Source organism: Balaenoptera acutorostrata, chromosome X (genome assembly GCF_949987535.1).
Source record: "Balaenoptera acutorostrata chromosome X, mBalAcu1.1, whole genome shotgun sequence".
Taxonomy (NCBI): domain Eukaryota; kingdom Metazoa; phylum Chordata; class Mammalia; order Artiodactyla; family Balaenopteridae; genus Balaenoptera; species Balaenoptera acutorostrata.
In genome coordinates this window covers 66550697-66576796 of record NC_080085.1, presented here as the reverse complement: position 1 = coordinate 66576796, position 26100 = coordinate 66550697, and the positions used below count along the sequence as shown (strand labels likewise).

The window sequence follows — 26100 nt, the reverse complement described above, 5'->3', positions numbered from 1 at the left end:
AAAGCCTACAAGATTTTAAAAATTTTTTTAATTGTGAGAAAATAGGCATAACATGAAATGTACTATCTTAACCGTTCTTAAATGTGGTTCAGTAGTGTTCAGTACATTCAGGTTGTTGTACAACCAACCTCCAGAACTCTTTTCACCTCGTAAAACTGAAACTCTTTACACATTAAATAATTCCTTTTCCCTCTTCCTCCAGCCCCTGGCAACTATCATTCTACTTTGTCTCTATGAATTTGACTACTGTCGGTACCTCATATAAGTGGAATCATAAAGTATTTGTCTTTTTGTGACTGGCTTATTTCACTTACGATAATGTCCTCAAAGTTTATCCATGTTGTAGCATGCATCAAAATTTCCTTGCTTCTTAAGGCTGAATAATGTTGCACTGTATGCATATACCACATTTTATTTATCCATTCATCTGTTGATGGACACTTGGGTTGCTTCCACCTTTTGGCTATTGTGAATAATGCTGCTATCAACATAGGTATACAAATATCTCTTCAAGACCCTGCTTTCAGTTGTTTTAGATTTATACCCAGAAGTAGAATTCCTAGATCATATGGTAGTTCCATTTATTGTTTTTTTTAGTAGCTTCCATATTGTTTTCCATAGCGGCTGTACCATTTTGCATTATTTTTGATTTTTTGATAGTAGTTATCCTAATGAGTGTGAGATGGTGTCTCATTGTGGTTTTGACTTGTAATTCTTTAATGATTAGTGATGTAGAACATCTTTTCATGTGCTTGTTGGCAATTTGTATATCTTTTTTGAGAAATGTCTATCCATATCCTTTGCCCAGTTTTTAATCAGTTTGTTTGTTTTTTAGTTGTAGGAGTTCTTTATGTATTCTGGATATTAGCCCCTTATCAGACATATGATTTGTAGATATTTCTCCCATTCCATTGATTGCTTTTTCACTCTGTTGATTGTGTCTGTAACCTGCAAGATATTTTTACAGAGCTGATTTGGTATAAAGATGTTATACTAGTAATCATGGAAATACAAATTACATTAATGGTGATACACAATGTTCATCCATTAGATCAGCTTTTGGCAAGAATGTGGGGAAACAGATACCTTCCTATGTGTCTGGGTAGGAGTGTAAATTGGTACAGCCACTTCTGAAGGCGAGTTGGCTCTATCCATTTTAATTTAAGATGTTTCTGCCCTATGAACTAATTATTCCATTTCTAGAGAAACACTCTTAGATGTATACAGGGAGATATGTACATGGCTGTTCATTACAACATCATTTTTAATTGGGAAAAAAGGGAAAAAAAGAACTAAAATACCAACAATAGCATAATTACTTAATAAACTGTGAGAGTGAGGTCGATATATATATATGCACACTGTCATGGATAGATCTCTCAAAGATGGTTGAATAATAAAAAGCAAATTGCAGAATATTACAGTTAATGTGATACCATTTGTGTTAAAATAAGGCACACACAAAGCAATATTATATGTTTTCTGTTGGCACATACACATGTATATGAATAAATTCAGAAAGGTCTAGAAATGGTAATAGTGGCTGCCAGAATGGACTGGAGTTGGTCCTCATAACCCTGTAATTTTTTATTTTTAATTTCGTAGGGGAAATGGATTTCATATATTACCTAGTTCTTTTAGACGCATATGTATATTTTAAATCCAAAGGAGGTACAGTAGTCCCCTCTATCCACAGGGGATACATTCTAAGGCACTGAAACTGCAGACAGTACTGAACCCTATATGTAACTGTATTTTTTCTTATACATGCATACATACATACATACCTATGATAAAGTTTAATTTATAAATTAGTACAGTAAGAGATTAGCAACAATAATAATAAAATGGAAGAATTAAAACAATATACTGTAATACATTTATGTGAATGTGGTCTCTCTCTCTCAAAATATTTTGTTGTACAAATTTATCTTTTCTATCTTAATTAAGCGCTTATCACTTACTGTGGCTGTAATTTTTGCAGTTGAGGTGGAACAGCAAAGTCAGCATGAATTCATTTTCCTTCTTCACAATTTCATGAAGATTCACTCTTACCATAGGTCTTAGCAACCTCAGCATATGATTTTTTTTCTTTCCTTATTAAGTTGAGAACTTTCACCTTTTCACTTAAAGGAAGCACTTTACAGCTTCTCTTTGGGATATCTGAATTGCCAGCATCACTACTCTTGTGTTTCGGAGCCATTTTTTTTTTTTTAACATCTTTATTGGAGTATAGTTGCTTTACAATGGTGTGTTAGTTTCTGCTTTATAACAAAGTGAATCAGTTATACATATACATATGTTCCCATATCTCTTCCCTCTTGCGTCTCCCTCCCTCCCACCCTCCCTATCCCACCCCTCTAGGTGGTCACAAAGCACAGAGCTGATCTCCCTGTGCTATGCGGCTGCTTCCCACTAGCTAGCTATTTTATGTTTGGTAGTGTATATATGTCCATGCCACTCTCTCACTTTGTCACAGCTTACCCTTCCCCCTCCCCATATCCTCAAGTCCATTCTCTAGTAGGTCTGTGTCTTTATTGCCGTCTTACCACTAGGTTCTTCATGACCTTTTTTTTTTCCTTATATTCCAAATATATGTGTTAGCATATTTATTTTTCTCTTTCTGACTCTAGTAGTTTTCTGGTAGCATCTTGAGGATTCTCTATGTATAGTATCATGTCATCTGCAAACAGTGACAGCTTTACTTCTTCTTTTCCGATTTGGATTCCTTTTATTTCTTTTTCTTCTCTGATTGCTGTGGCTAAAACTTCCAAAACTATGTTGAATAATAGTGGTGAGAGTGGGTAACCTTGTCTTGTTCCTGATCTTAGTGGCAATGTTTTCAGTTTTTCACCATTGAGGACGATGTTGGCTGTGGGTTTGTCATATATGGCCTTTATTATGTTGCGGAAAGTTCCCTCTATGGGGGCCATTATTAAGTAAAATAAGGGTTACTTGAACATAAACATTGTGGTACCAGGACAGTTGATCTGATAACCAACACTAAGTGACTAATGGGTGGGATATGCTGAACAAAGGGATGATTCACATCCTGGGTGGTATGGCGAGAGATTTCATCACACTGCTCAGAATGTCTGCAATTAAAAATTTTTGAATTGTTTATTTCTGGAATTTTCCGTTTAGTATTTTCAGACTGCAGTTGCCCATGGGTAACTGAAACTCTGGAAAGTGAAACTGCAGACAAGTGGGAACTGCTGTATAGCTAAACAAATAGTGAAGAGTTTGGCCTAAAGTTTGGGCAACAGTTTGGTGGCGTGAACACTATCCAGGGTGTGGTTCTTAAGTTTTGCAGACTCAAATTGAATTTTTAACAGTGTAGCCAGAATTTATCTAGCTCTGCAGACTTTGTGTATACTCACCAAACCATAAAAATCCATGGACATTGGTAACCAAAGACCTAATCTTTTAATTCACTAATTCACCATATTTTACTTCCAAGGAGACCAAAATAATCATGTCCACTATCAGTATACCCTCTCCCCTTATGAGAATATCTAAAACTATTACTGTTAGAAGGGTTACTGTAATAAGTATAGAATCAAAGCAAGGGAGTGGGTTATTTTATTGGTTGATGTCGTAAGTTATAATTGTTTTATACAAGCCAATCTCCATTAAAGGGTTACCTGCTGAGGGGACCTGAATGCTTGCATCTGTTGGTCAACATCTTTTCCCTGGACTTAGACTTTTTATTTTCCACAAGTATAGTTATATCACGTCAGGAAAGATATAATGCGGATGAGTAGGTCATAGGTTCTTTACCTTAGCAATTCCAGTGTTATCTTTTTAAGAGTACCATGGTCTCATGACAGAGAACAGAGAAATGTGATGCTTATCACTAAACATTTATGAACCTTTTAGAATTGACTATTTCTCATATTGGTTACCATTTCTTATTGATTTTCACTACAATAGAGCACTCTCTTATCCTGATCTTGTTTCCTCCAAATTGAGAATGTGCTCTAGGGGACTTCCCTGGTGGTCCAGTGGTTAAGACACTGCACTTCCACTGCAGGGGGTGCAGGTTTCATCCCTGGTCAGGGAACTCAGGCCCCACGTGCCACATGTCACGGCCAAAAAAAAAATAGAGAATGTGCTCTATTTGGAGCTTACCTAAGCTACATGAGACAAGTTTAGTTCTCATAAATGTATTATGTTTTGCATAATCTCTGAACAGATTAAAGTGATTGTGGTATGGGAAATTTTCCATTCTATAGGAGTAAAATGTTGGTTTCTTAGCTAGGAATTTATATTTGGTAAGTAAAGTGTACTAGTTAAGGTCACAAGCAGCCTTCGGTTTGAATCCTGTCTCCATCACTTATCACTTTCCTTAGGCGAATCACTTAACCTACCTAAACCTGGGCTTCCTCATCTTTGTAAAATGCCTAAATTTCAAGATAGTATTTGCTGTTAAGATTATTTTCTTGGTAATTTATATTTTCATACTATACTTTTTATTCAGCTAAACATGAATTCAGCTCCAACTTTCATCAACTTTCCTGCAAAAGGGAAACCCAAACGGGGTGATACATATGAGTTGCAGGTGCGTGGATTTTCAGCTGAGCAGATTGCCCGGTGGATTGCTGACAGAACTGATGTCAATGTAAGTTTCCTTGCTTTGTACAGTAGAAAGTTACTTTGTCATTATCCACTTTGAATCTTTCTGGGAGGTCCTAACTGGTTTTGTCCCCATATCACTGAGATAGTGATAGTTTGTCAGTCCCTTCATAAGTAGCATTTAACAGAATCATCCTGATGAAAGATTGACATTACAAAACATCCTCTGTTACGTAGTCAATTCAGCATGGAAACCACTCTTTTGTCCTTGTTAAGTCCATGGACTATCTAGTTGTACTTGGCGAATTCTTCTTAATCTAAAAGATGTTATGTTGTGAAAAAAAAAATGTCTTTCAAAAAGCAAAAATAAATAAATAGATAAATAAAAGATGTTATGTTGTGGTTAAAGAGAATATTGTATCCATCCCATTTTAGGGTACATTGTAGACTGTTTTCATTAGGATGAAAAGAAAAAGTGTAATTTTTCTTGAAAATGACCACACTAATTTTGATTGCTTTCATTTCAAAGTATTTTGAACTGTATAATTAATGGATAGATTTCATACTTTAAAGTGTTTTTCTCTCCTTTCCATTAGATTAGAGTAATTAGACCCCCAAATTATGCTGGTCCCCTTATGTTGGGATTGCTTTTGGCTGTTATTGGTGGACTTGTATACCTTCGAAGAAGCAATATGGAATTTCTCTTTAATAAAACTGGATGGGCTTTTGCGGCTCTGGTAAGTGAATTTTAGAAGAAAAATTGCTTGAATAAAACTCCTAATATTACATTGTTAGGTGACATTTTGTTTATTTCTTACCTGTGGGAAAAGATTTTATATATTTTTATTTTATACCTTAAAATCAGTTTGTTTCCTCCATTATTTCATTAGGATGGCCAGAGCTTGAAGGAACTCATTGTAGCCAGTTTTTATTCAACCTGAAAGACTGTCACCCCTATGAAAATCCCCAATTCTTTTGAAAATATTCTTCTAAAACGCTTTTCAATATTCAATTTTAAACTTGTATCAGTTTATTTATAATTTTAAAACAGTGTTTTCCTTTCAAAGTAAATATTATTGATTCTTGTGATCCTTGTGATGAAATATAAGCCTTTTATCTTTTATCATTTATCTGAAAAATTTATTTCATATATTACTTGAGAGGGTGCACTTTTCATACACCTTTGAGTCTAATCAAGGTGGGAACAGCTACACCATGTTATATGAGTATTTCATTACTTTTTGTTTCCTAGTGTTTTGTGCTTGCTATGACATCTGGTCAAATGTGGAACCATATAAGAGGACCACCATATGCTCATAAGAATCCCCACACAGGACATGTGGTAAGGGAAAGTCCAGGATTTCTTTTCATCTTATACCAAAGTTAACCTTAGTTATTATTATCCTGTGAGATCAGTGCCAGTGTATGAAGGAACTAGATTTAGTTTTGACTTTTCAATCTCTTTGTATTAATGAGCTTCAATTGCTAAAAAGCTGTGCAGTACTCTTAAAAGTGGGAAGTTCCTTATCCCATTTGGTAGTTCTTTTGAGTAAGCTGGCTAAGAATGAAAGTTAGCCTTCAACTAAATAGAATAATAGACGATCAAGTACTTAAGCATCTATCCTTTCTAGGCACTGTACTAGGTATTACTAGGTATAGTGATAAGAAAAACGTAGTCCCTGTTTTCATGGAGTTTATTTTACTGTACCTCATGGTCTTCTACACTGAAAAACTAGTTTTCTCATATATTCTGTTGTTGAAAACATAGTATAAGTACAGTGAATAAGTACAAATAAATAATAAATAACACAGAAATAGCTTTCATTTTAATCAAACTTTTTACTGATGAATGCTTATATACATCAGGTGAATTATTAATTCACAGATCCAATGCTTACATACATCAGGTGAATTATTAATCCACAGATCCAATGCTTATATACATCAGGTGAATTATTAATTTCATAGTGTTTGAAAGTAGTCAATTTTAGGATTAAATCACCAAAATTTAATGTATATTTAAAGATTAAATTTTGTCCTTTTTTCCCCCAGAATTATATCCATGGAAGCAGTCAAGCCCAGTTTGTAGCTGAAACACACATTGTTCTTCTGTTTAGTATCCTCTTTACAATAAGTTCTTGGTGCCACATTTTAATTTGTCTGTTTTCTCACATTCTACAGCATTTGGTTGAGGCTGCTCTCTTATTAGTGCAAGTCATAATATCTTTGGAATCATATTACTGTGTCATCTGTCTTAGCCTGATCAGCTAAAGACCACCAGGGACAAACCTGCAAGTCTGATAAAGCCAAGTTTATTGGATCATTGCTACGAAGGAGACTACAAATCAGAGGGACCATGGGATATCTTACCTAAGGAAAGATAGAGTTGTTATAGGATTTAAGGAAAGGTGGAGCTTAGATGAAATGTAAATGAAGCAATGTTTTGATGAGCTCAAAGCAAAGCCAGGCTAAGTGTAAAGGGATCAGAATCAGGTCTGGACTGTGAAGTGGACCCAGGGTTCTGTTTCCTGGAAACTATACCGTTCAGATAAATTTGGGAATTTGTCTTCAGAAACTCCTTTTTTTTAAAAATTAAATTAATTAATTTATTTTTGTCTGCATTGGGCCTTTGTTGCTGCATGCAGGCTTTCTCTAGTTGTGGCAAGCTGGGCTACTCTTTGTTGCAGTGTGTGGGCTTCTCGTTGCAGTGGCTTCTCTTGTTGCAGGGCACAGGCTCTAGGCGTGTGGGCTTCAGTAGTTGTGGCACATGGGCTCAGTAGTTGTGGCTTGCAGGCTTAGTTGCTCTGCAGCATGTGGGATCTTCCCAGACCAGGGCTCGAACCCGTGTCCCCTGCATTGGCAGGTGGATTCTTAACCACTGCACCACCAGGGAAACCCAGAAACTCCTTTTTTAAAGCTCTGTACTTTGGTTGTAAATTGAGGCTACTTAGAAATTGTACTTGTAAATTGAGTAACTTAGATCCTCCAGTCAAGAATGGAATGTTTCCTTCTTACTGATATAATTTGAATCAGTCTACGATTTTAGAGAACAAGGTTCCTCGTTGAGTATGAAAGCTGTAGTTACTCAAAGACAGGGTTTATTTTGACATTTTACAGCTGCAGCATGTCCTAGGGAGAAATATTATTTCCTGTAAACTGTGCAGCTACTTTATATGTGTGTTGGCCCATCCTCTCGAATGGCAGGGCAGATTTTTACTTTCTCACATCTGAAAATTGATGTCTCTGTAAGCTGCAAGAATAGGTAACAGTGATATCAGATAGGTAGCAGTCTGCATTTCTTAGTATTACTGATCATAGTTTACCCACCTGAATGCATAAACAGTGACTCTGCAGAGCAAATCAACAAGGTGAATAAATGTAATGTTCCTCGAGTTGTGCTTCTCAGCCAAGGGGTCCTAACATTGACATACTGGAATCAGTTGTAGCCCAGGCTGTTAGAGAATCTGCCCAGTGACTTGATGGTAATGTCATTTGCCCTACCTTGTCATCCCATCATCTAGATGACTAAGAGGAGTTCCATTTTTTATAGTTACAGACATACTTCACACACAGTTTGGTTTTTTCATGTATTATAAGCATTTAATAAATTGTATATGGCCTTCAAAGTTATAAAAGTGCATGAGAATTACAGAGCAATAAGAAAATATTGGCAAGGAAAAGGAAAAATAGTCATCATTATCAATGTCTTTATAATGGATATATCATAATTCAATTATTCTCCTATTGGTGAATATTGGAAAGAATGTTTTCTTGGGTATAAAAATAATTGACAGCATTCCCTGGTGGTCCAGTGGTTAGGATTCCAGGCTTTCACTGCTGGGGGCCCAGGTTCGATCCCTGGTCAGGGAAATAAGATCCTGCAAGACACGTGGCACAGCCAAAAAAAAAAAAAAAGTAATTGGCATATCTCTGAATTTCCAGAAGTATGACACAAAGTGTGTAAACCTGTCTGTTGCTCTTCGTGTTTTGTCCAAATTGTTTTCCAAAAGGCTTTTGCTTAAATTTAAGGGTAGGAGGGACTTCCCTGGCGGTCCAGTGATTAAGATTCTGTGCTTCCACTGCAGGGGGTGCGGGTTCAATCCCTGGTCAGGGAACTAAGATCCCACATAGCACTCAGTGCGGCCAAAAAAAAAAGGCGGGTGGGTAGGGAGGTTTGCTGCCAGAAATATATATGTGCCCTGCTTTCCCTGGCAAGTCCTAACCATCGTTATGTATTATTTTTTTAAACTGCTAATTCAGTCGGCAAAGAAATTGTTTAAGTATAGCTTGGACAATAATAATCAAAGTAACAAAACATTTTTCCACAATTCTATACTTATGGTTCATTTTATACAAATATCTTTGCCTTCATCATATATAATGTACTTTCTTCTACTGGCTCTTTTATTTTTTTATTGAAGTATAGTTGATTTACAATATTTGTGTTAGTTTCAGGTGTACAACATACTGATTCAGTTTTTTTTCAGATTATATTCCATTATAGGTTATTACAAGATATTGAATATAATTCCCTGTGCTATACAATATATCCTTGTTGCTTATCTATTTTATGTATAGTAGTTTGTGTTTGTTAATCCCATAACCCTAATTTGTCCCTCCCTCCCTCTCCCCTTTCATAATCATAAGTTTGTTTTCTATGTCTATGAGTCTGTTTCTGTTTCGTACATAGATTCATATATATTGGGCTGGCCAAAAAGTGCCTTCGGTTTTTAAGTAAAAATAAAGGACACATTTTTCATTTTCACCAAGAACTTTATTGAACAACGTCTTCACCCTTTTGTTCCACTACTTTCTGCCATTTTTCAGGCAACTTCATAATTCCATCCTCCCAAAACTTTTTATCTTTTTAAGCAAAGAACTGTTCCAGGTGCCTTTTACAGTCTTCCAGGGAATTGAAATTTTTTCCATTAAGAGAATTTTGTAAAGACCGAAATAAATGGAAAACCGAAGGTGCAATGTCTGGTGAATAGGGCGGATGAATCAGAACTTCCCAGCCAAGTTGTAACAGTTTTTGCCTGGTCATCAAAGAAACATGCGGTTTAGCGTTATCCTGATGGAAGATTATGCGTTTTCTGTTGACTAATTCTGGACGCTTTTCATCAAGTTCTGCTTTCAGTTGGTCTAATTGGGAGCAGTACTTGTTGGAATTAATTGTTTGGTTTTCCGGAAGGAGCTCATAATAGAGGACTCCCTTCCAATCCCACCATATACACAACATCACCTTCTTTGGATGAAGACTGGTCTTTGGTGTGGTTGGTGGTGGATCATTTCGCTTGACCCACGATCTCTTCTGTTCCACATTGTTGTACAGTATCCACTTTTCATTGCCTGTAACAATATGTTTTAAAGACGGAACGTTTTCGTTACTTTTCAGTAGAGGATCACATGTGGAAATACGGTCAAGAAGGTTTTTTTTTGCTTAACTTATGTGGAACCCGAACATCAAAGCGATTCATATAACCAAGCTGGTGCAAATGATTTTCAGCACTTGTTTTGGATATTTTGAGTATGTCGGCTATCTCCTGCATGGTATAACGTTGATTGTTCTCACTTAATGTCTCGATTTGATTGCTATCAACTTCAACTGGTCTACCCGACCGTGGAACATCGTCCAGCAATAAATCTCCAGCACGAAACTTTGCAAACCACTTTTTTTGTTTTTATAAATTTATTTATTTTATTTTTGGCTGCATTGGGTGTTCGTTGCTGCACGCGGGCTTTCTGTAGTTGCAGCGAGTGGGGGCTCCTCTTCATTGCGCTGCGCGTACTTCTCATTGAGGTGGCTTCTCTTGTTGCAGAGCACGGGCTCTAGGGCGCACGGGCTCAGTAGTTGTGGCTCGCAGGCTCTAGAGCGCAGGCTCAGTAGTTGTGGCGCACAGGCTTAGTTGCTCCATGGCATGTGGGATCTTCCTGGACCAGGGCTCAAACCTGTGTCCCCTGCATTGGCAGGCGGATTCTTAACCACTGCGCCACCAGGGAAGCCCCGCAAACCACTTTTGACATGTTCGATCAGTCACAGCACCTTCTCCATACACTGCACAAACCGTTTTTTGCATTTCAGTTGCGTTTTTACCTTTCTTGAAATAATAAAGCATAATATGCTGAAAATGTTGCTATTTCCCCCCATCTTCAATATTAAAATGGTTACACAAAAATTCACCAATTTTGATAAGTTTTTTTTAAATGCACGCTGATATGACAGCTGTCACATACAGTCTAACAAAATTGTTTCAAATGAAGTTAAAGACAACTAAGTGCTACTAGAGCCATCTTATGGAAAAACGAACCGTTCGGCCTATGCTCTATATATATATATTCAATTATATGCATATACTCCCCTCCCCCACATTTTGTGATTTTGATGTCCTGTTTTACATCTTCATGCTTAACCTTTTACTGTTTACTGTAGTTACAGTCACTTTTAAAATTTTTTAAATTGTTTTTTAAATCTATGTACTGGTTTATTTAAGTGATCTTAAACCCTTTTATGTATTTGCCTTTACTATTGTGGTTTTCCCTTTCCTATAGATCCTTGCTTCTTTTCTATTTAGAGAAGACACTTCAATATTTCTTTTAGGGTAGGTTTAGTATTGCTGAATTCTTTTAGTTTTTGCTTGTCTGAGAAATTCTTTCTCTCTCCTTCTATTCTAAATGATAATCTTGCTGGCTCTCCTGATTTCAGGTTTTTCCCTTACAGGACTTTGAGTATATCATGCCACTCCCTTCTGGCCTGAAAAGTTTCTGCAGAGAAATCAGCTGATAGCCTTATGGGGGTTCCCTTGTAACTGACTGTTTTTCTCTTGCTGCCTTTAGAATCCTTTCTTTATCTAGTTCCTTGTTATAATGATCTGCATTTCTATCGATAATCTTTCTTAATTCAGTTATTTTTATTACCACCTTTTTGAACTTGGGGTCTAGTAGACTGGTGAGCTCTGTTTCATTATTTGTTTTCTCTGGGGATTTCTCTTGTTCTTTAATTGGGAGTAGTTCCTCTGCCTTTTCATTTTACTTAACATTCTCTGTCTCTATGATTTCAGGAGAAACAGTTAATCTACTGTGGTCTTAAAGGGGTGTTTTTAAGTGGGAGCATCCCGCTATAGACTGTGTGTGTCCAACGTTTTTGCTGCGAGGGTGGTTTTGGTGTGGATGCCAGCCACATCTTTCCTCAGGGTGTGCTGGTCATTATCCCCTTGATGGGGGTTGTGGTTGGTGTTGGAGTATCTAGAGACTGTGCAGGATATGAGGTGGGCTTCCTTTCTGCTCCATGACTGTCCCTACCCTGTTAGGGGCAGGGTCTGCTCCCCAGTTCTTGGAATAGAAGCCCTGAGGGTCGGGTTCAATTAGGCTCCATTGCCCTTGAATCCATGCCCTGCCCCAACAGAGGTGATTGCTGAAGCAAGTGAGGCCTATGCAGTCACAGAGGACTTATGTGCTGCCTGTGTAGCTATCCACAGTTCCGCTCAGAAGCAGCACAAGGTTGCGTCCCTTTGTTGTGTTTGTCCCAGATCTAGTTCAAGGCTGTGGGGGTTGGAGCATTGTGGCTGCAGGAACTGAGGTGGCTGCACTGCCATGAGAGATCTGGGCTGCCTAGATCTAGGGCTAAGCTAGGGTGTGGAGTTGGCAGAGCCTAGGTGCCACTGCAATAGGAACGACTGTGTACAGCTGGACCACACCCCAGGCCCTCCAGGCAGTCTTTGCATAGCTAGATGAGTCCTCTCCCAGGGCCTGTCTTCCTGAGATTTCAGCGCTTAGCTGCTGCATGTTCTTGTGGTACCACCCTAGGCAACCTGGTCTGTCTCTGCGTAGATAGACCAGCAGATTTCCTAGCAGGCAAAGACTGGGATGCCCAGATTGTGACATGACCTGCTCACTCCCCAGGGTGAGGATCCGCCCATGTGGACCTTCTCTTCCTTACAGATCCCTCCAGGAGGGGTAGGTCCTGACCCGACGCCTTTTTTTTCCTGACCTACCCGGTTAAATGGAGATCTTCCTTTCAGTTTTGCTTGTATAGGATTTCTTCTGCCAGTGTCCAGTTATGTTTCCATGAGAATTATTCCACATTTAGATGTATTTTTGATATGTTTGTTGGGGGAGGTGAGCTCACATCCTCCTACTCCGCCATCTTGAACCCCAAACCTACTAGCTCGTTTATTTCTTTTATTTAATTTTTTTAATTTAAATTTTTTCAATTTATTTTTGGCTGCGTTGGGTCTTCGTTGCTGCATGCAGACTTTCTCTAGTTGCGGCGAGCGGAGGCTACTCTTCATTGCGGTGCAGGGACTTCTCGTTGTGGCTTCTCTTGTTGCGGAGCACGGGCTATAAGTGTGTGGGCTTCAGTAGTTGCAGCACATGGGCTCAGTAGTTGCGGCACACGGGCTCAGTAGTTGCAGCACACAGGCTCAGTAGTTGTGGCACGTGGGCTCAGTAGTTGTGGCTCGCAGGCTCTAGGGCGCGCGGGCTTCAGTAGTTGTGGTGCGTGAGCTCTAGAGCGCAGGCTCAGTAGTTGTGGAGCACAGGCTTAGTTGCTCCGCGGCATGTGGGATCTTCCCAGACCAGGGATCAAACCTGTGTCCCCTGCATTGGCAGGCAGATTCTTAACCACTGCACCAGCAGGGAAGTCCCCCTAGTAGCTCGTTTAATAGCCTAGTTCCTGTATGTTATGGAATACCACCTCCTCTATTTTCTATTTAGTTCTCTCAGGGTAACATGTCATCATGATTATGTAATTATTTATTATTTATTGTTTGTATCCCCCCACTAGAGTGTAAACTTGTCCAAGGAATGGTCTGTATTTCCTCTAACTTTGTGACTCCAACTAATAGTGCCTCCCTATAACAGGCAGTAAAAGTATAATAGTAAAAGTTTAAAGAGTCTATAAATGAAATGAAACAATACATATGGAAGTGCATCATAGCTCTTGATAGCTGGACCTTGGTGGTATACTGTAAGATGGAAAGCTCATAGACCATGATACAGAAACAAACCATTCCAAAAACAAAAGTCTCAACCATTAATCAGAGTACCTATAGCCAAAGCCTATAGAAATGATCAGTCTTTATGCTTACATGCATACAAAGAACCCTCGTAAGAAAAAAAATAATCGCTGGAGAAGACAACTTGGCTAAGCAACAAAAAACATGAATGAGTTTATGTCCCTTTCTGTTTAATTATACCCACATGAGGTAGCATACAATGTGCATATGTATATGCATAATTAATATGAGCATTTTAAACTGCTGTTTGTATTCACCAAACTGCAGGGTGAATCTCTCTTTTCTACTAGAACACATTCTATTTGTTTCAAAATGTGATTTTTCTTATTTTACTGTTCTGCCATGCCATGTGTTACCTTTTGCACGAGTAAGTCTATTTTGTATTTATATAGCTTCTATATTAAGCTGAATAAAAGTGAGGTTATGGCTCGCAGGATTTTCTCTTTTTATTAGAATAGGACAATTTAGGTAGTTTAGTAGTAATTTGTGCTTTAAAGGTTAATTGTTGAAATTCTGGAAAATTTTGGTAAGTTATTTTTCAAATAAAAATTAGTTGCTATTCTTTAAATGGTGTACATTTCAAGTGTGTTCTTTTTTGGAGGGTGGTTGAAATATTCAAAATGGCTATTTAATTTTTTAAAATGTGTATGAGATTGGCACAATAGTTGGAAGAATGTTCCAGAAGTTTATTTCAAAGTACAGTTTTAGAGGAAAACTCATATTTCATCTATGAGTTTAAATATCAGTTTTAAATACTGATATCAGACAGTATTTAAAAACAAATATCAGACATTTGTTTAAAATATCAGTTTTTATTTGTGCAAATAAAGTAATTTTCTAACCTTAATTTTTTTATTATATCTTCATAGTAAATAATTGTCATACTATATAGACACCAGATTGCGTAGTTATAATTTTTTGTAATTGAGAATAGAAGGTTTATATATTTATTCATTCTATATTATTCTAGGAATATTAAAGTTGTATATCATTTTTGTCTGTGTGAATTTCTCCTTAAACAATTTTTCTAAGATGGTGGGGTTACCTTAGGGATGGTGCTTTTATGTGAAGCTGCTACATCTGACATGGATATTGGAAAGCGAAAGAGTAAGTCATATCATATGCCAAAATGTAGCAATTCTGCCTTTAATACAGAAAAAAGAATGTCCTTTTAATCACTTCCCCTCTTAGTTATATTATTTTACTTATTTACTATTATAAAAGTAATATGTGCTCATTGTAGAAAATGTGGGGGAAAATAGGAGAATGAAACATTTCGGAGGAGAGTTACCCATTATTCCACCATTGAAAAGCTAATAATTTTAACGTAATATAAGTTCCTTCCATTTGTAAAAACATCTTTTCAACTGTATGTATAATACTTTGAATCTTATACCACCCCTTTTTAACCAGAGTTAAAATATTTCACTAATACTTTCCCATACATAATTTTTAATTTATAGTCTATACTGTAATTTACTTAACCATTCTGATTTTGTTAAGTGTTTACTTTTTTCCTAACTTTCATTATAATACTTATTTAGTGACTATTATGGTGCATATTAAACTTTATCCTCTTTCATAGTAATTCCTTAAAGTAGAATGACTGTGTGGTCCTATGTATGAGTATTTTCAACTATCTTGATGTTTTAAGCTGACGATGCCAAATTCTTTCCCCAAATGTTTTAATAATTTAGATTCCTACCAGTTGTATTTCAGAATGCTTGTTTCACTGTAACTTTATCAACATTAGATAACCTCATTAAAAATGTGTATGTGTATATTTGCTAATCAGATAAGGGGGAAATATATTATTTTGTATTTCTTTGGTTATTAGTATAGTTGAATATTTTCTTAGATGTTTATTAGCTGTTTGTGTTTTCCCTTCTGTAAAATGTCTTTTTGTCTTTTACCATTTATGTATTAGAGTCTTATTCCTTTTCCTACTGGTTTGCATAGACTTTTTATATATTAGAATATTCACACACTGATATTTGTTACAAAGAAATGTAAACAATGTAATTTACTTTACTTAACATGAAATCAGTCTAAGAGTTTTCTTTTTATGGTTAAAGAGTTAAATGTCATCAAAATTAACCTAGGTTAATAAATCTATTTACTTTTTCTTCTAGAAAAAAGATGATGACATTGGATTTTAAATTTGGGAGATACGTATTTTGCTGAATTGAAATGAATTTTTACATATTAGAAAAATAGAACTAATGTAACAATTTTTTATCCAGTCAATATACATCCTTTCATTCCTGACTTTTGAAAAATTGCCTATTTCAGTATTCATTATTGGGGAAAGGCCATCTGGGTACTACACTGCTGGCATGAATTTAAATTGTAAAACATTTTGGTGACATATATTAAAATAGTCACAATTTGATCTACTTCTAAGATTCTAACTTAATGAAATAGTCACAAATAGTAATAATAAATATTTCTTTAGCGCCTATTATGTACCAAGAACTACCTGAAGCACTCTTAGATACGTGAAAAAAGTAGAATACAAATATATATTCAGAGTGAAACTGTATATATACATGTATGTGTGCATTTGATTAGGGAAAAAAAAAGACTTCTCCAAAGAGCATGTGTTAATACTCAGAAAAAATATGTTTAACATTTACATTTTGGCCCCTAATTATATTGTGTGAAAATTTTTAAAGGAAAAAGTTATTCTCTAAAGTATAACAAAACTAAAAGTTGTTTTTAGTATCGGCCAATAAATATGGAGCTCCAGTTTCCCTGGAGCTTCCATTGCTGTAGCACACATGCTTTCCCACACCCCTCCCTCTATGCTTCTTAGCCAGTCTTAGTCCAGGGACTCAAAGAGCCTCATGTTATGTGAATCATACTTGAGCATTGTAGGGTCAGCATCTAGAGTTAAGGTTGGTAACTACTATGCTAAACCAGAGCATGTGGGATTAATGGAGAGAGCTATGAATTTAGGGCTAGGAATCTGGGCGGGTTTTTTCCCCTCATAATTCAAATGAGGAATCCATGTTGAAGGAGTTCCTCATACAAGCAGTGTAGTTACCGGTGAATGAATAAAATACTTTCAAGTAAGGCTTTCACAATGATATTGCCAGATGTCTTTAAGTGAATATTTATCAATAATAAATAAGGCCATACTAAGGATTTAAAAGAAGTTTAATAAGTGAGTGAGTTATTTTCTTGTCAGTCATAAAACAGTGTATTTAACACTAAATTCTTGACTGTGATGGCTTTAATGAAATTCATTATTTCATACAATTAAATTACACAAGTATGTAAATGGAACTATTCTATTATATTGTAATGGAGCAAATTAAAGGAGAAGGCAGACTGCTGAAGATATAAGAATGGGGATGAAATTTGTTGTACAGTTTAGATTTACCAGTAAATTAAAGCCCTTGCTTTTTACTCTTGGAAGTATAGCCTACAAGTTATGCTCTTGCTCTTTATTATGCTTAACATGCTCATTTTACTCTCCTTTTATTTTTCTGCAGTAATGTGTGTGGCTGGTATTGGACTCGTTGTATTATTCTTCAGTTGGATGCTCTCTATTTTCAGATCTAAATATCATGGATATCCATATAGGTATGATTATTTTTCATTTATATAGTGATTATCTATACTTACAATCATTAGAGTTGATGTTGGTTTATAATTTTTTTGACTGTATCGCCAAATTACTCTAGCTTCTAAAGCAAAGAGGTAGGCTTTAATTTAGGTATGTTGCTTATAGAAATTAAAATAATTATGATACAATGAACAATAGCCTGTAATTTCTCAGGAACATCATTCAGGGTTATTCTGACTTCACCTAATTTAACCTAGAAATCTATCAAACACATAATGATTAGAACATTTTATACCCTATCTACTCATACAGTTCCTTATCTGCATACTTTACGTGTTTTTGAGGACAGAATTGTTTTTCTAATGTTTTTTAAAACTTCTCACTCTACTTTTCAGGCTCTTTAGCTGGCATAAACAGAATATTTGATTAGAATCCAGTTTGTAGAGTGTATAATAAGAAAGAGTGTTTAAGAAGGTCTAATTGGCTTGAAATGTTCATAAAGATCTCTAAGGCTCAGGGAAGACATTATTCTCCTGGTTATAAGTTCTTGGTTTTATTCTGTTACTAGCCAAAATAAATGTACCAGTACACAATGGGGAATGTTGTGAGTTAGTTTTATAATCTGAGTGCCATTTACTATAATTCCTATTCTTTTAATACAACATTGTCCTGTTGTATAACCGACTATGAACACTAAAGGTAAAGTATATCAAGTGATATTTTTGAGACACATTCATTCTTCGTATTTTTTTTTTTTTTGAATTATAGTTTAGAAAATCATACTCTCCCTAGCCAGGGCAACTGTTTTTTTTTTTTTTTTTTAATTTGTTTGTTATTTACTTATTATTTATTTTTGGCTGTGTTGGGTCTTCGTTTCTGTGCGAGGGCTTTCTCTAGTTGTGGCAAGTGGGGGCCACTCTTCATCGCGATGCGCGGGCCTCTCACTATCGCGGCCTCTCTTGTTGTGGAGCACAGGCTCCAGACGCGCAGGCTAAGTAGTTGTGGCTCACGGGCCTAGTTGCTCCGTGGCATGTGGGATCTTCCCAAACCAGGGCTCGAACCCGTGTCCCCTGCATTGGCAGGCAGATTCTCAACCACTGCGCCACCAGGGAAGCCCCATTCTTCGTATTTTTAACACAAGTTTTTAGTAGGTAATTTTGAAACACTCCCTGATCAGTTCATTATATTGTAACATTCCTAAATGCATTTTGATTAGTGAACAACTTAATCTTTTGCATTTTCCGCAAACTTATTTAATTTTAAGACCAAAACCTACTAGAACTTTGATCCTTGACTTATAATCCTCCAGCTTTATACTTTTATTCTTCTGTGTATGTATATTTTAAAATAATTTATCCCCTATAGAATACTAGCTGGGATGCAAGGGTAATCTTCTGCTCCCCAGAAGCTGGGACTTGTGTTACTTATTTGATCACCGTGGTTGATTCAGTTATTAATTGGTGTCTCCAGGAGATATTTTAACTCAAAGTTATTTCTATTTCCTTTTCTCCTAAGACTACCTCAATATCTCAGTGTTTCTCACTTTTTGTGATTGATACTCAAAGTTTATTATACATGTACCCAAACGTTCTTTGATCTGAAAAAATCAAGATATTTATTAGAAGTAAAGACTACTTTTCTTTCACAGACTAATAGATTGGTATATATTTTTGTTTCAGCTTTCTGATGAGTTGAAAAGGATTCCAGAGATATGTAGACACTGGAGTAATGGAAATTGAAAAATGAAAAACGTGTGTGTGAAAAGAAGAATGCAATTTGTGTATTTTGTATTACCTCTTTTTTTCAAGTGATTAAAATAGTTAATCATTTAACCAAAGAAGATGTATAGTGCCTTAAGAAGCAATTTTCCATCAAAATCATGAAGTATTTGGATATGATTCTCCTCTTAACCTTCCCTTCCCAGTAAACTTTGTGGAATTAAATATTTAAAAAAAAATTTTAAACTACTACTTCATTTTAGTTACAACAAGGTTCAAAACTGCTTTAGTTAACTTTTGACCATCTGATTTTTTATTATCTTATCCAAATGTGTGGGGGGCAGTTCTGATAACAACATCAAGAATCCATTCTTAACTTTTCCATCTTTGCATGGATGTGTATACTTTGCACATCTTTCCTTTTGGGCAGAGAAATCATATGTGCTATGTGTCTTCTGAAAATGGAACACCATTCTTCAGAGTACATGTCTAGACTTTAGAAAAAAAGACTAGCCAGTCCTCCTCCATCTTTCCTCCTGAAATGCAGTGCAAACTATGCTTCTTGGTAGCTGTAGACATTAAGAAGTATCTCTAAATGCAGGATTATGATTTCTGCATGAGTGTGGTATTAACTACCTGTATTTGGAAAGATTTCAGGCTCATTCTGTCTCCCTAGTTTTCCTTTATTTAAGGTGGGCCCCTTTCTAATAAAAATGTAGCTTAGTGCTAAAATCAGTGTAAATTTAAAATGGTCTAAAACGTTTCTGCAAATTAGAGCTCATCACTTATTTCATTTGTACCTAAGAGAAAAAGCTAGGTTCATCTGGTTAAGTTGATATCTGTATTACAGTTGCAACATATTTCATTAACCCTTGTGTTTAGGAAAAGGACTCCCCTAGATTGGGAAAATAAAATCATGAAATATTAAGCTGTTGCCTGTGAATAGAAAGTAAATGTTTCTTGAAAGCTGTTCTGTTTTTTGCTATTATTTTAGCCTTCATTTTCTCACTTTAAGTGGAGAACAAAGTAATCATTTGAAGAAGTTTTGAGTTTTATCTTTTTTTCTGTCAGTGAAAATAACTGTATGTGCTAACCAAATTTCTGTGAAGAATGAAAGTTGATGGTTATCATTAGATCTAGCTATAACCTCCCCCATAGCTATAAAGAGTATCCAGAAATGCCACTATTAATGGAAATATGAGAATTCTGATAATGAAAAACAAATTTTAAGAAATCTTAGAAGTATTATTACATTAAAATAATACTGTGACTGCCTGCTACTATTTACCATCTAATATCTCTCCCACGTGGTCTGGAAGTCTTATATAATAGAGGTTTGAAGAAAGAGATGGATATAATTGCCTAAGAAGACATGTTGTATGTGGGGGTTTTGTTTTTGTTTTTGTTAGTAGATTTGGTGGGTGAGGGGATATTTACTCTCTAGTGGAGCCTGTTTTTGTTGCTCCACTGTAAATTGTATGATTCTGGATTCCTTATCTGCTGTTCTTGTACTTCTCTCAGGCCAAGTAAATTTATGCTGTGATTCTTACGAGACTTGTGTGAATATACCCTGATTTGTACATACTAACCAGGGGAATATTACTGCCATGTAAAATGTATAGCTCCAGATAATTTGCAACAAACATTGAAAGAATGACAGTTTTTCTGTATTTGTTTTGTCTCTTAAGAGCACATTCTTCTTCTTCTTTAAGGAGAGAAGTTGCATCCTGGCTAAAATCTGTAGAGAGCAGATTTACTACACTTAGAATAGTGTTACTTTTGTGGAAATGTTGAAATTAGCTTTCATCTGAAGTGCCTTAAGTAGACTCTTAATTAACTTTTCTAGTAATGGTTTAAATATTATTTGTTATGCATTTAAAATACTATTTAAGATGACACATTGTAGTGGCAAAGATAACCAAATGTCTGGCTGTTTGCTTTTTGATCATATCAATAAACTTTTACAATCTAAATTCTGAGTTTCTGGTTAACAACTAAGGAGAGGTGAATTTAAAACACTAAACTAGAATTGTAATATTAGGACATACCATTTTGAAATTATAGTTAAATTTCTTATTGTCCTAATGACAGGGAATTTGATAGGCCAATTTACTTAGGTATTTCTGGACTGAGACACATTCTTCCAGGATTCCATACATTATCCTTCATTAATGCTGTCACCCATTACATTAGTCAAAACAACCAAGATAAGTAAATGAATGACTGTTTTCAATGGTTCATTACATTTTGCCCTAGTCAGTGAATGCTGTGACTAGGTAATTCCCTTTTGGCACTAATTAATTTGAAACAGTTACCCAGACAGATTATCAAGTTATATAAGACTGGGCAGCAGTACAGTTGCAAATATGGAGTAGAAACACTGGACAGGAAGTAAAGAAATCTGGCTTTTAAACAGCTTTTAGTCCTTACTTTGTTTCTGTCTAGCTATGTGACCATAGGCAAATCAGTGAACCTCTCTGGACCTGTTTCTTTATTCTAATGTGAGTGCATTGGATTAAACCACCTCAGTGTTCCTTTCAGCACTACTGTTCTATGATGTAAAATATTAAAGATGTATTTCAATTTTGAATGGATATCATTTATGATATTCAGGTTTGGTGTTGAATTAGATCAATTGAAATGCAGGGTGTTTTGTAGTCAGATTTCTGAAGAAGCTATGAAATGCTTGTGGAAGCCATTATAGCTGAAAATTGTTTAGTAATATGCATTGAAATATTTTTTTAGAAAGAATACACTTGAAACAATTATGTTAATATCAGATCTTGATTTAAGTGGGTTCTGCCCAATTTTGAGCAAGGATGAGATGAACAACTGTAATAGTATGCTAATATTATAGAAAGTCAAAACCAAAGGGACCTTAGATACCATTTAGTCACTCCCTTTGTTTTGACTGCTAAAGAAAACCTGCCCTAGAGAGGTGAAGCAATTTACTGAAGGTTATTCCAAGGAAATTCCTACAGGTTTCCTATTTAGCTGCAAATTTCCTATGGATTAGGTTTCACTTCAGGATACAAATTACTCCCTGGAGAAATGGAAACCATAGTTAGTCTGTCTTGATTGCTTCCTGATATCTAGATTGCAGGGATTTAGGGAAGGGGGAATGAGGAGTTGTTGCTTATAATTAGAGTTTCAGTTTTGCAAGATGAAAATAATTCTGGAGGTTGGTTGCACAACAGTGTGAATGAACTTAACAGTACTGAACTATACGTTTAAAAATGGTAAAGAAAGTATATTTTATGTATATTTTACCACAACTCAAAATTAAGACAAATACTATTGCCTTGGCACCAACCCCATATTAGTATATCCTTACTGACACCACTTTGTATTTGATCATTGTCCTGAAAAGATTACAGCTGAATAGAGTATGACTCATGGTGGGAATGTTGGAGTATGGTCTTCAGGCTCTTTGGGTGACAATTTAAGAGCATGCAGATAAACCCTGCCTTCAGAATCAGTGATGAGTATATTCCTATGAGTGCTTTATAAATAATGACTTCCAGCTGACAAAAAACAAACAAACTAAGATGTGTTGGCTCCACCAAATACCCAGACTCAGAAATGATGCATTTGGTCTGAACCTTCCAGTTTATAATGCCTGGCTGTGGCTCTGTGGCTAGCAGTTGTACCTAGAGAACTTTGGATCTGAAGTTCTTTTTATGATCTTCAAATAAAATAAATGCAATATTTTCTCTCCCTCCAAACACAGCTCGAACATTATAGCTTCCCGGAAGCTTTCCTGACCTCCCAGTTTGGGTTTTATACCCTTCCTCTCTTCTTCGGTGCATCTCTGTTATCCTATCTTGTAATTGCCCTGTCCCTCCCATAAACTGTAAATTCCTTGGGAACAGAGACATTGTCTTACTCATCTCTGTATGCTCCTTTTCTAAAATGCATGCATAGTACACACTCAGTAAATTTTCACTGAATAAAGAAAAAAAGTCTTTACTCTCAAGTTGCAGTCTTGTGGTGGAAACAAACATGTAAACAAATGCAATCCTAGTGGGAAAATATGTTTTATGTCATGGATACAGAGAAGGGTTTGATCACTTTCTTGAGGTTGGGTGGGAGGGGAAGGGAGAGGTTTCTGTGATAGGAATTGAAATTTTAAAGGATGATTGATTAGTTCACAAGATACATTTTTTAAGTACTGAAATGCCAAATTACTCTTATCAGTATAGTATCATTTTAGTACTTTTAAAAGAATCTCAAGTCAGAGTCATTTACATCCCAAATCATACCCAAAGAGTTACATGGTCTGTGACAATTTCTAAATGAACAAAAATGCACTACTTTAAAAATATTCTTACCATTCTTATCCCTCTGCCTGTTTTACGAAGTCTTCTAAGGTATCTCATTTTAATGACCAATTCTCAAGTTATTAGTAACTCTGAACATCTTTTCTCTTGTTTCTTATTCATTTGTATATCCCTTAGAACCAATTTGGGCCTTCGTCTAATTCCAAAGGTCTTCCATAGTCTTCTTAGAATTGAGGTAGAGAAACTTTATGGAAACAGAAAGAGAAGATAGGGACTTCCCTGTGGCGCAGTGGTTAAGAATTCGCCTGCCAATGCAGGGGACACGGGTTCAATCCCTGGCCCGGGAAGATCCCACATGCCATGGAGCAACTAAGCCTGTGCACCACAACTACTGAGCCTGCGCTCTAGAGCTCGCGCACCAGAACTACTGAGCCTGCTTGCTGCAACTGCTGAAGCCCGTGCACCTAGAGCCTGTGCTACACAAAAGAGAAGACACTGCAATGACGAGCCCATACACTGCAACAAAGAGTAGCCCCAGCTGGCCGCAACTAGAGAAAGCCTGTGTGCAGCAACGAAGACCCAACACAGCCAAAAACTTAAAAAAAAGAAAGAAAGAAAGCAAGCAAGCAAAAGAGAGAAGATAGTAGGGAAATTTGAGGTGAAAAAGAAAAAAGATGGAGGCAGGTTTCCAGGACCCCTGAAACCCAACTGCTTCTCTTCCTCCATGGTTAGATTTCCTCCTCTTACCTCTCTTTCTTTCCCTCAAAGGTCAAATTCATTCTCACAAGTTTGACCCCTCCTCACCTCTTTTAATCAAGATTTTCTTCCTTATTCATTCTATTTGGAAAGACTCAAGCCAGACATACAAGGGATCCTTAATCCTAGTTCCTGGTCCTTTTACAGGTGTAACAACATCTGAGGACATGTAGATGACTATGACAATTTTATCTCAGATTTTAATAAAATACCAATATTTTGATAATATACAAAATACTAAAATATCAGTACAACCACTTTGCTCTAGTATCATACATATTATTGACGGATTCAAGTTCAAACAGCTTAGCAGAAGAAAGGAAGATGGAATTCCCTGATAGTGACTAGCTAGTTCTATCAAATGTTAATTCAAATTAAGATAGTATCAGGAATAAATGTAATAAAAGATGTGCAAGACCTATTGACTGGAAACTACAAAACATTGTTGAGAGAAATTAAAGAACACAAATAGGGACTTCCCTGGCAGTCCAGTGGTTAAGACTCCGCACTTCCACTGCAGGGGGCACATGTTTGATCCCTGGTCAGGGAACCCAGATCCCACATGCCACGTGGCATGGCTAAAATAAATGAATAAAGAACACAAATAAGGGATATACCCTGTTCACAGATTTTAAAATTCAATGTTCAGCTATACTCCAATAAAAATTCTTAAAAAATTTTTTTAAACTTTTAAGGAAAAGAATTCTTTCAGTTGAAATGTGTCTGAACTTTGAACAATAATAACCCTTTACAAGTTACTTCCTACAATTATAACACTAAGTAACATCAAAAATGAAATATGCTAAACTTTCTCAAAAAAAATAAAAATACAATTTAATGTTGTAAAGCTCTCAATTTTCATATCAACTCCAATAAAAATTATAGCATATTTTTGTGTGTGTGTGAAGGTTGAAATTTATATGGAAATGCAAAGGGCCAAAAATAGCTAAGATAAATATTACTCAGTCATAAAAAAGGACGAAATAATGGCATTTACAGTGACATGGATGGACCTAGAGACTGTCATACTGAGTGAAGTAAGTCAGAGAAAGACTAATATCGCATGATATCACTTATATGTGGAATCAAATAAAAGGTACAAATGAACCTATTTACAAATCAGAAATAGAATCACAGATGTAGAAGACAAACTTACAGTTACCAAGGGGAAAAGGGGGAGGGGAGGGATAAATTGGGAGATTGGGATTGACATATACACACTACTATATATAAAATAGATAACTAATAAGAACCTACTGTATAGCACAGGGAACTCTACTCAATACTCTGTAATGACCTATATGGGAATAGAATCTAAAAAAGAGTGGATATATGTATAACTGATTCACTTTGCTGTACAGCAGAAACTAACACAACATTGTAAATCAACTATACTCTACTAAAAATTAATTAAAAATAAAATGTTGCATAACAATCAAAAAACAAAACAAAACAAACAAAAAAATAGCTAAGATAGAAAAATGACAGAGTAAACAGTTCAAAGGGCCCATCCCGCCGCAGAAACACTGAAAAAGATAAGTAAAGACTGTCAGAATCAACTCTGTTGTACCTCTGGAAAATAGGCAAAGGTTTGAAACAACCAAGTGAATACTAAATCAGAAAAAGTTTCCTTAAGAAAAAGGAAATTTAAGCATGGTAGGAGAACTTTGTGGTGTTTTAGCCTCGCCCTGTCCCCCCATGTTGGTGTGGCAGAGTTTTGAAGATGGCATTCTGTGTTCCCAGTTTGGGTAGCTGATCCCAAAGAGAGCATAGCAGACCTTGTTTCCAAGAAATTGTGTTTGTCTGTTTTGACCTGTCTGTGGGTTCCCTAAGAAATGACACAAGAGGCTTGCCTTAGTTTTGCCCAGCTCAGAAATCATTCAGGACAGAAAAGCAGCTATCCTCAAAAATGTTAAAAGACAAAGCCACTGCTGCCTGAGGCAAAACATTGCTGTTGTGGCAATCAATAGATGTGTCAAAAGTCTAGGAGCAAAAGCTGAGAAGAGACTTACTTTGGGAAACAAAAGCTTTATATACCCATAACAGGATGCATGCTTAGAATAGACTTAATAGTACTCTAAGCTTTTACCTCTGACTAATCTTTATGCTCAGTGCAAGCAGGAAGTGAAAGCTAAGGCAGAGTTGTAAACAGACTGGCTAAGTGTTGAAGGACTGTACCAAGACAG

The 26100-nt window shown here is 36.1% G+C and overlaps 1 protein-coding gene across 1 annotated transcript in view; it reads left to right on the top strand.

Annotated features, from left to right (window-relative positions):
* The window catches only part of MAGT1 (magnesium transporter 1), a 48718-nt gene extending 27250 nt beyond the window's left edge, over positions 1-21468 (top strand). The window contains exons 4-10 of the mRNA XM_007184216.3: positions 4481-4621; positions 5172-5312; positions 5828-5917; positions 6628-6691; positions 14622-14696; positions 17087-17177; positions 18840-21468. Coding sequence (XP_007184278.2) covers positions 4481-4621; positions 5172-5312; positions 5828-5917; positions 6628-6691; positions 14622-14696; positions 17087-17177; positions 18840-18855 — 618 coding nt within the window. The 3' untranslated portion in view covers positions 18856-21468. The remainder of the gene's footprint in view (positions 1-4480; positions 4622-5171; positions 5313-5827; positions 5918-6627; positions 6692-14621; positions 14697-17086; positions 17178-18839) is intronic.
* The last annotated feature ends 4632 nt before the right edge of the window (positions 21469-26100 follow it).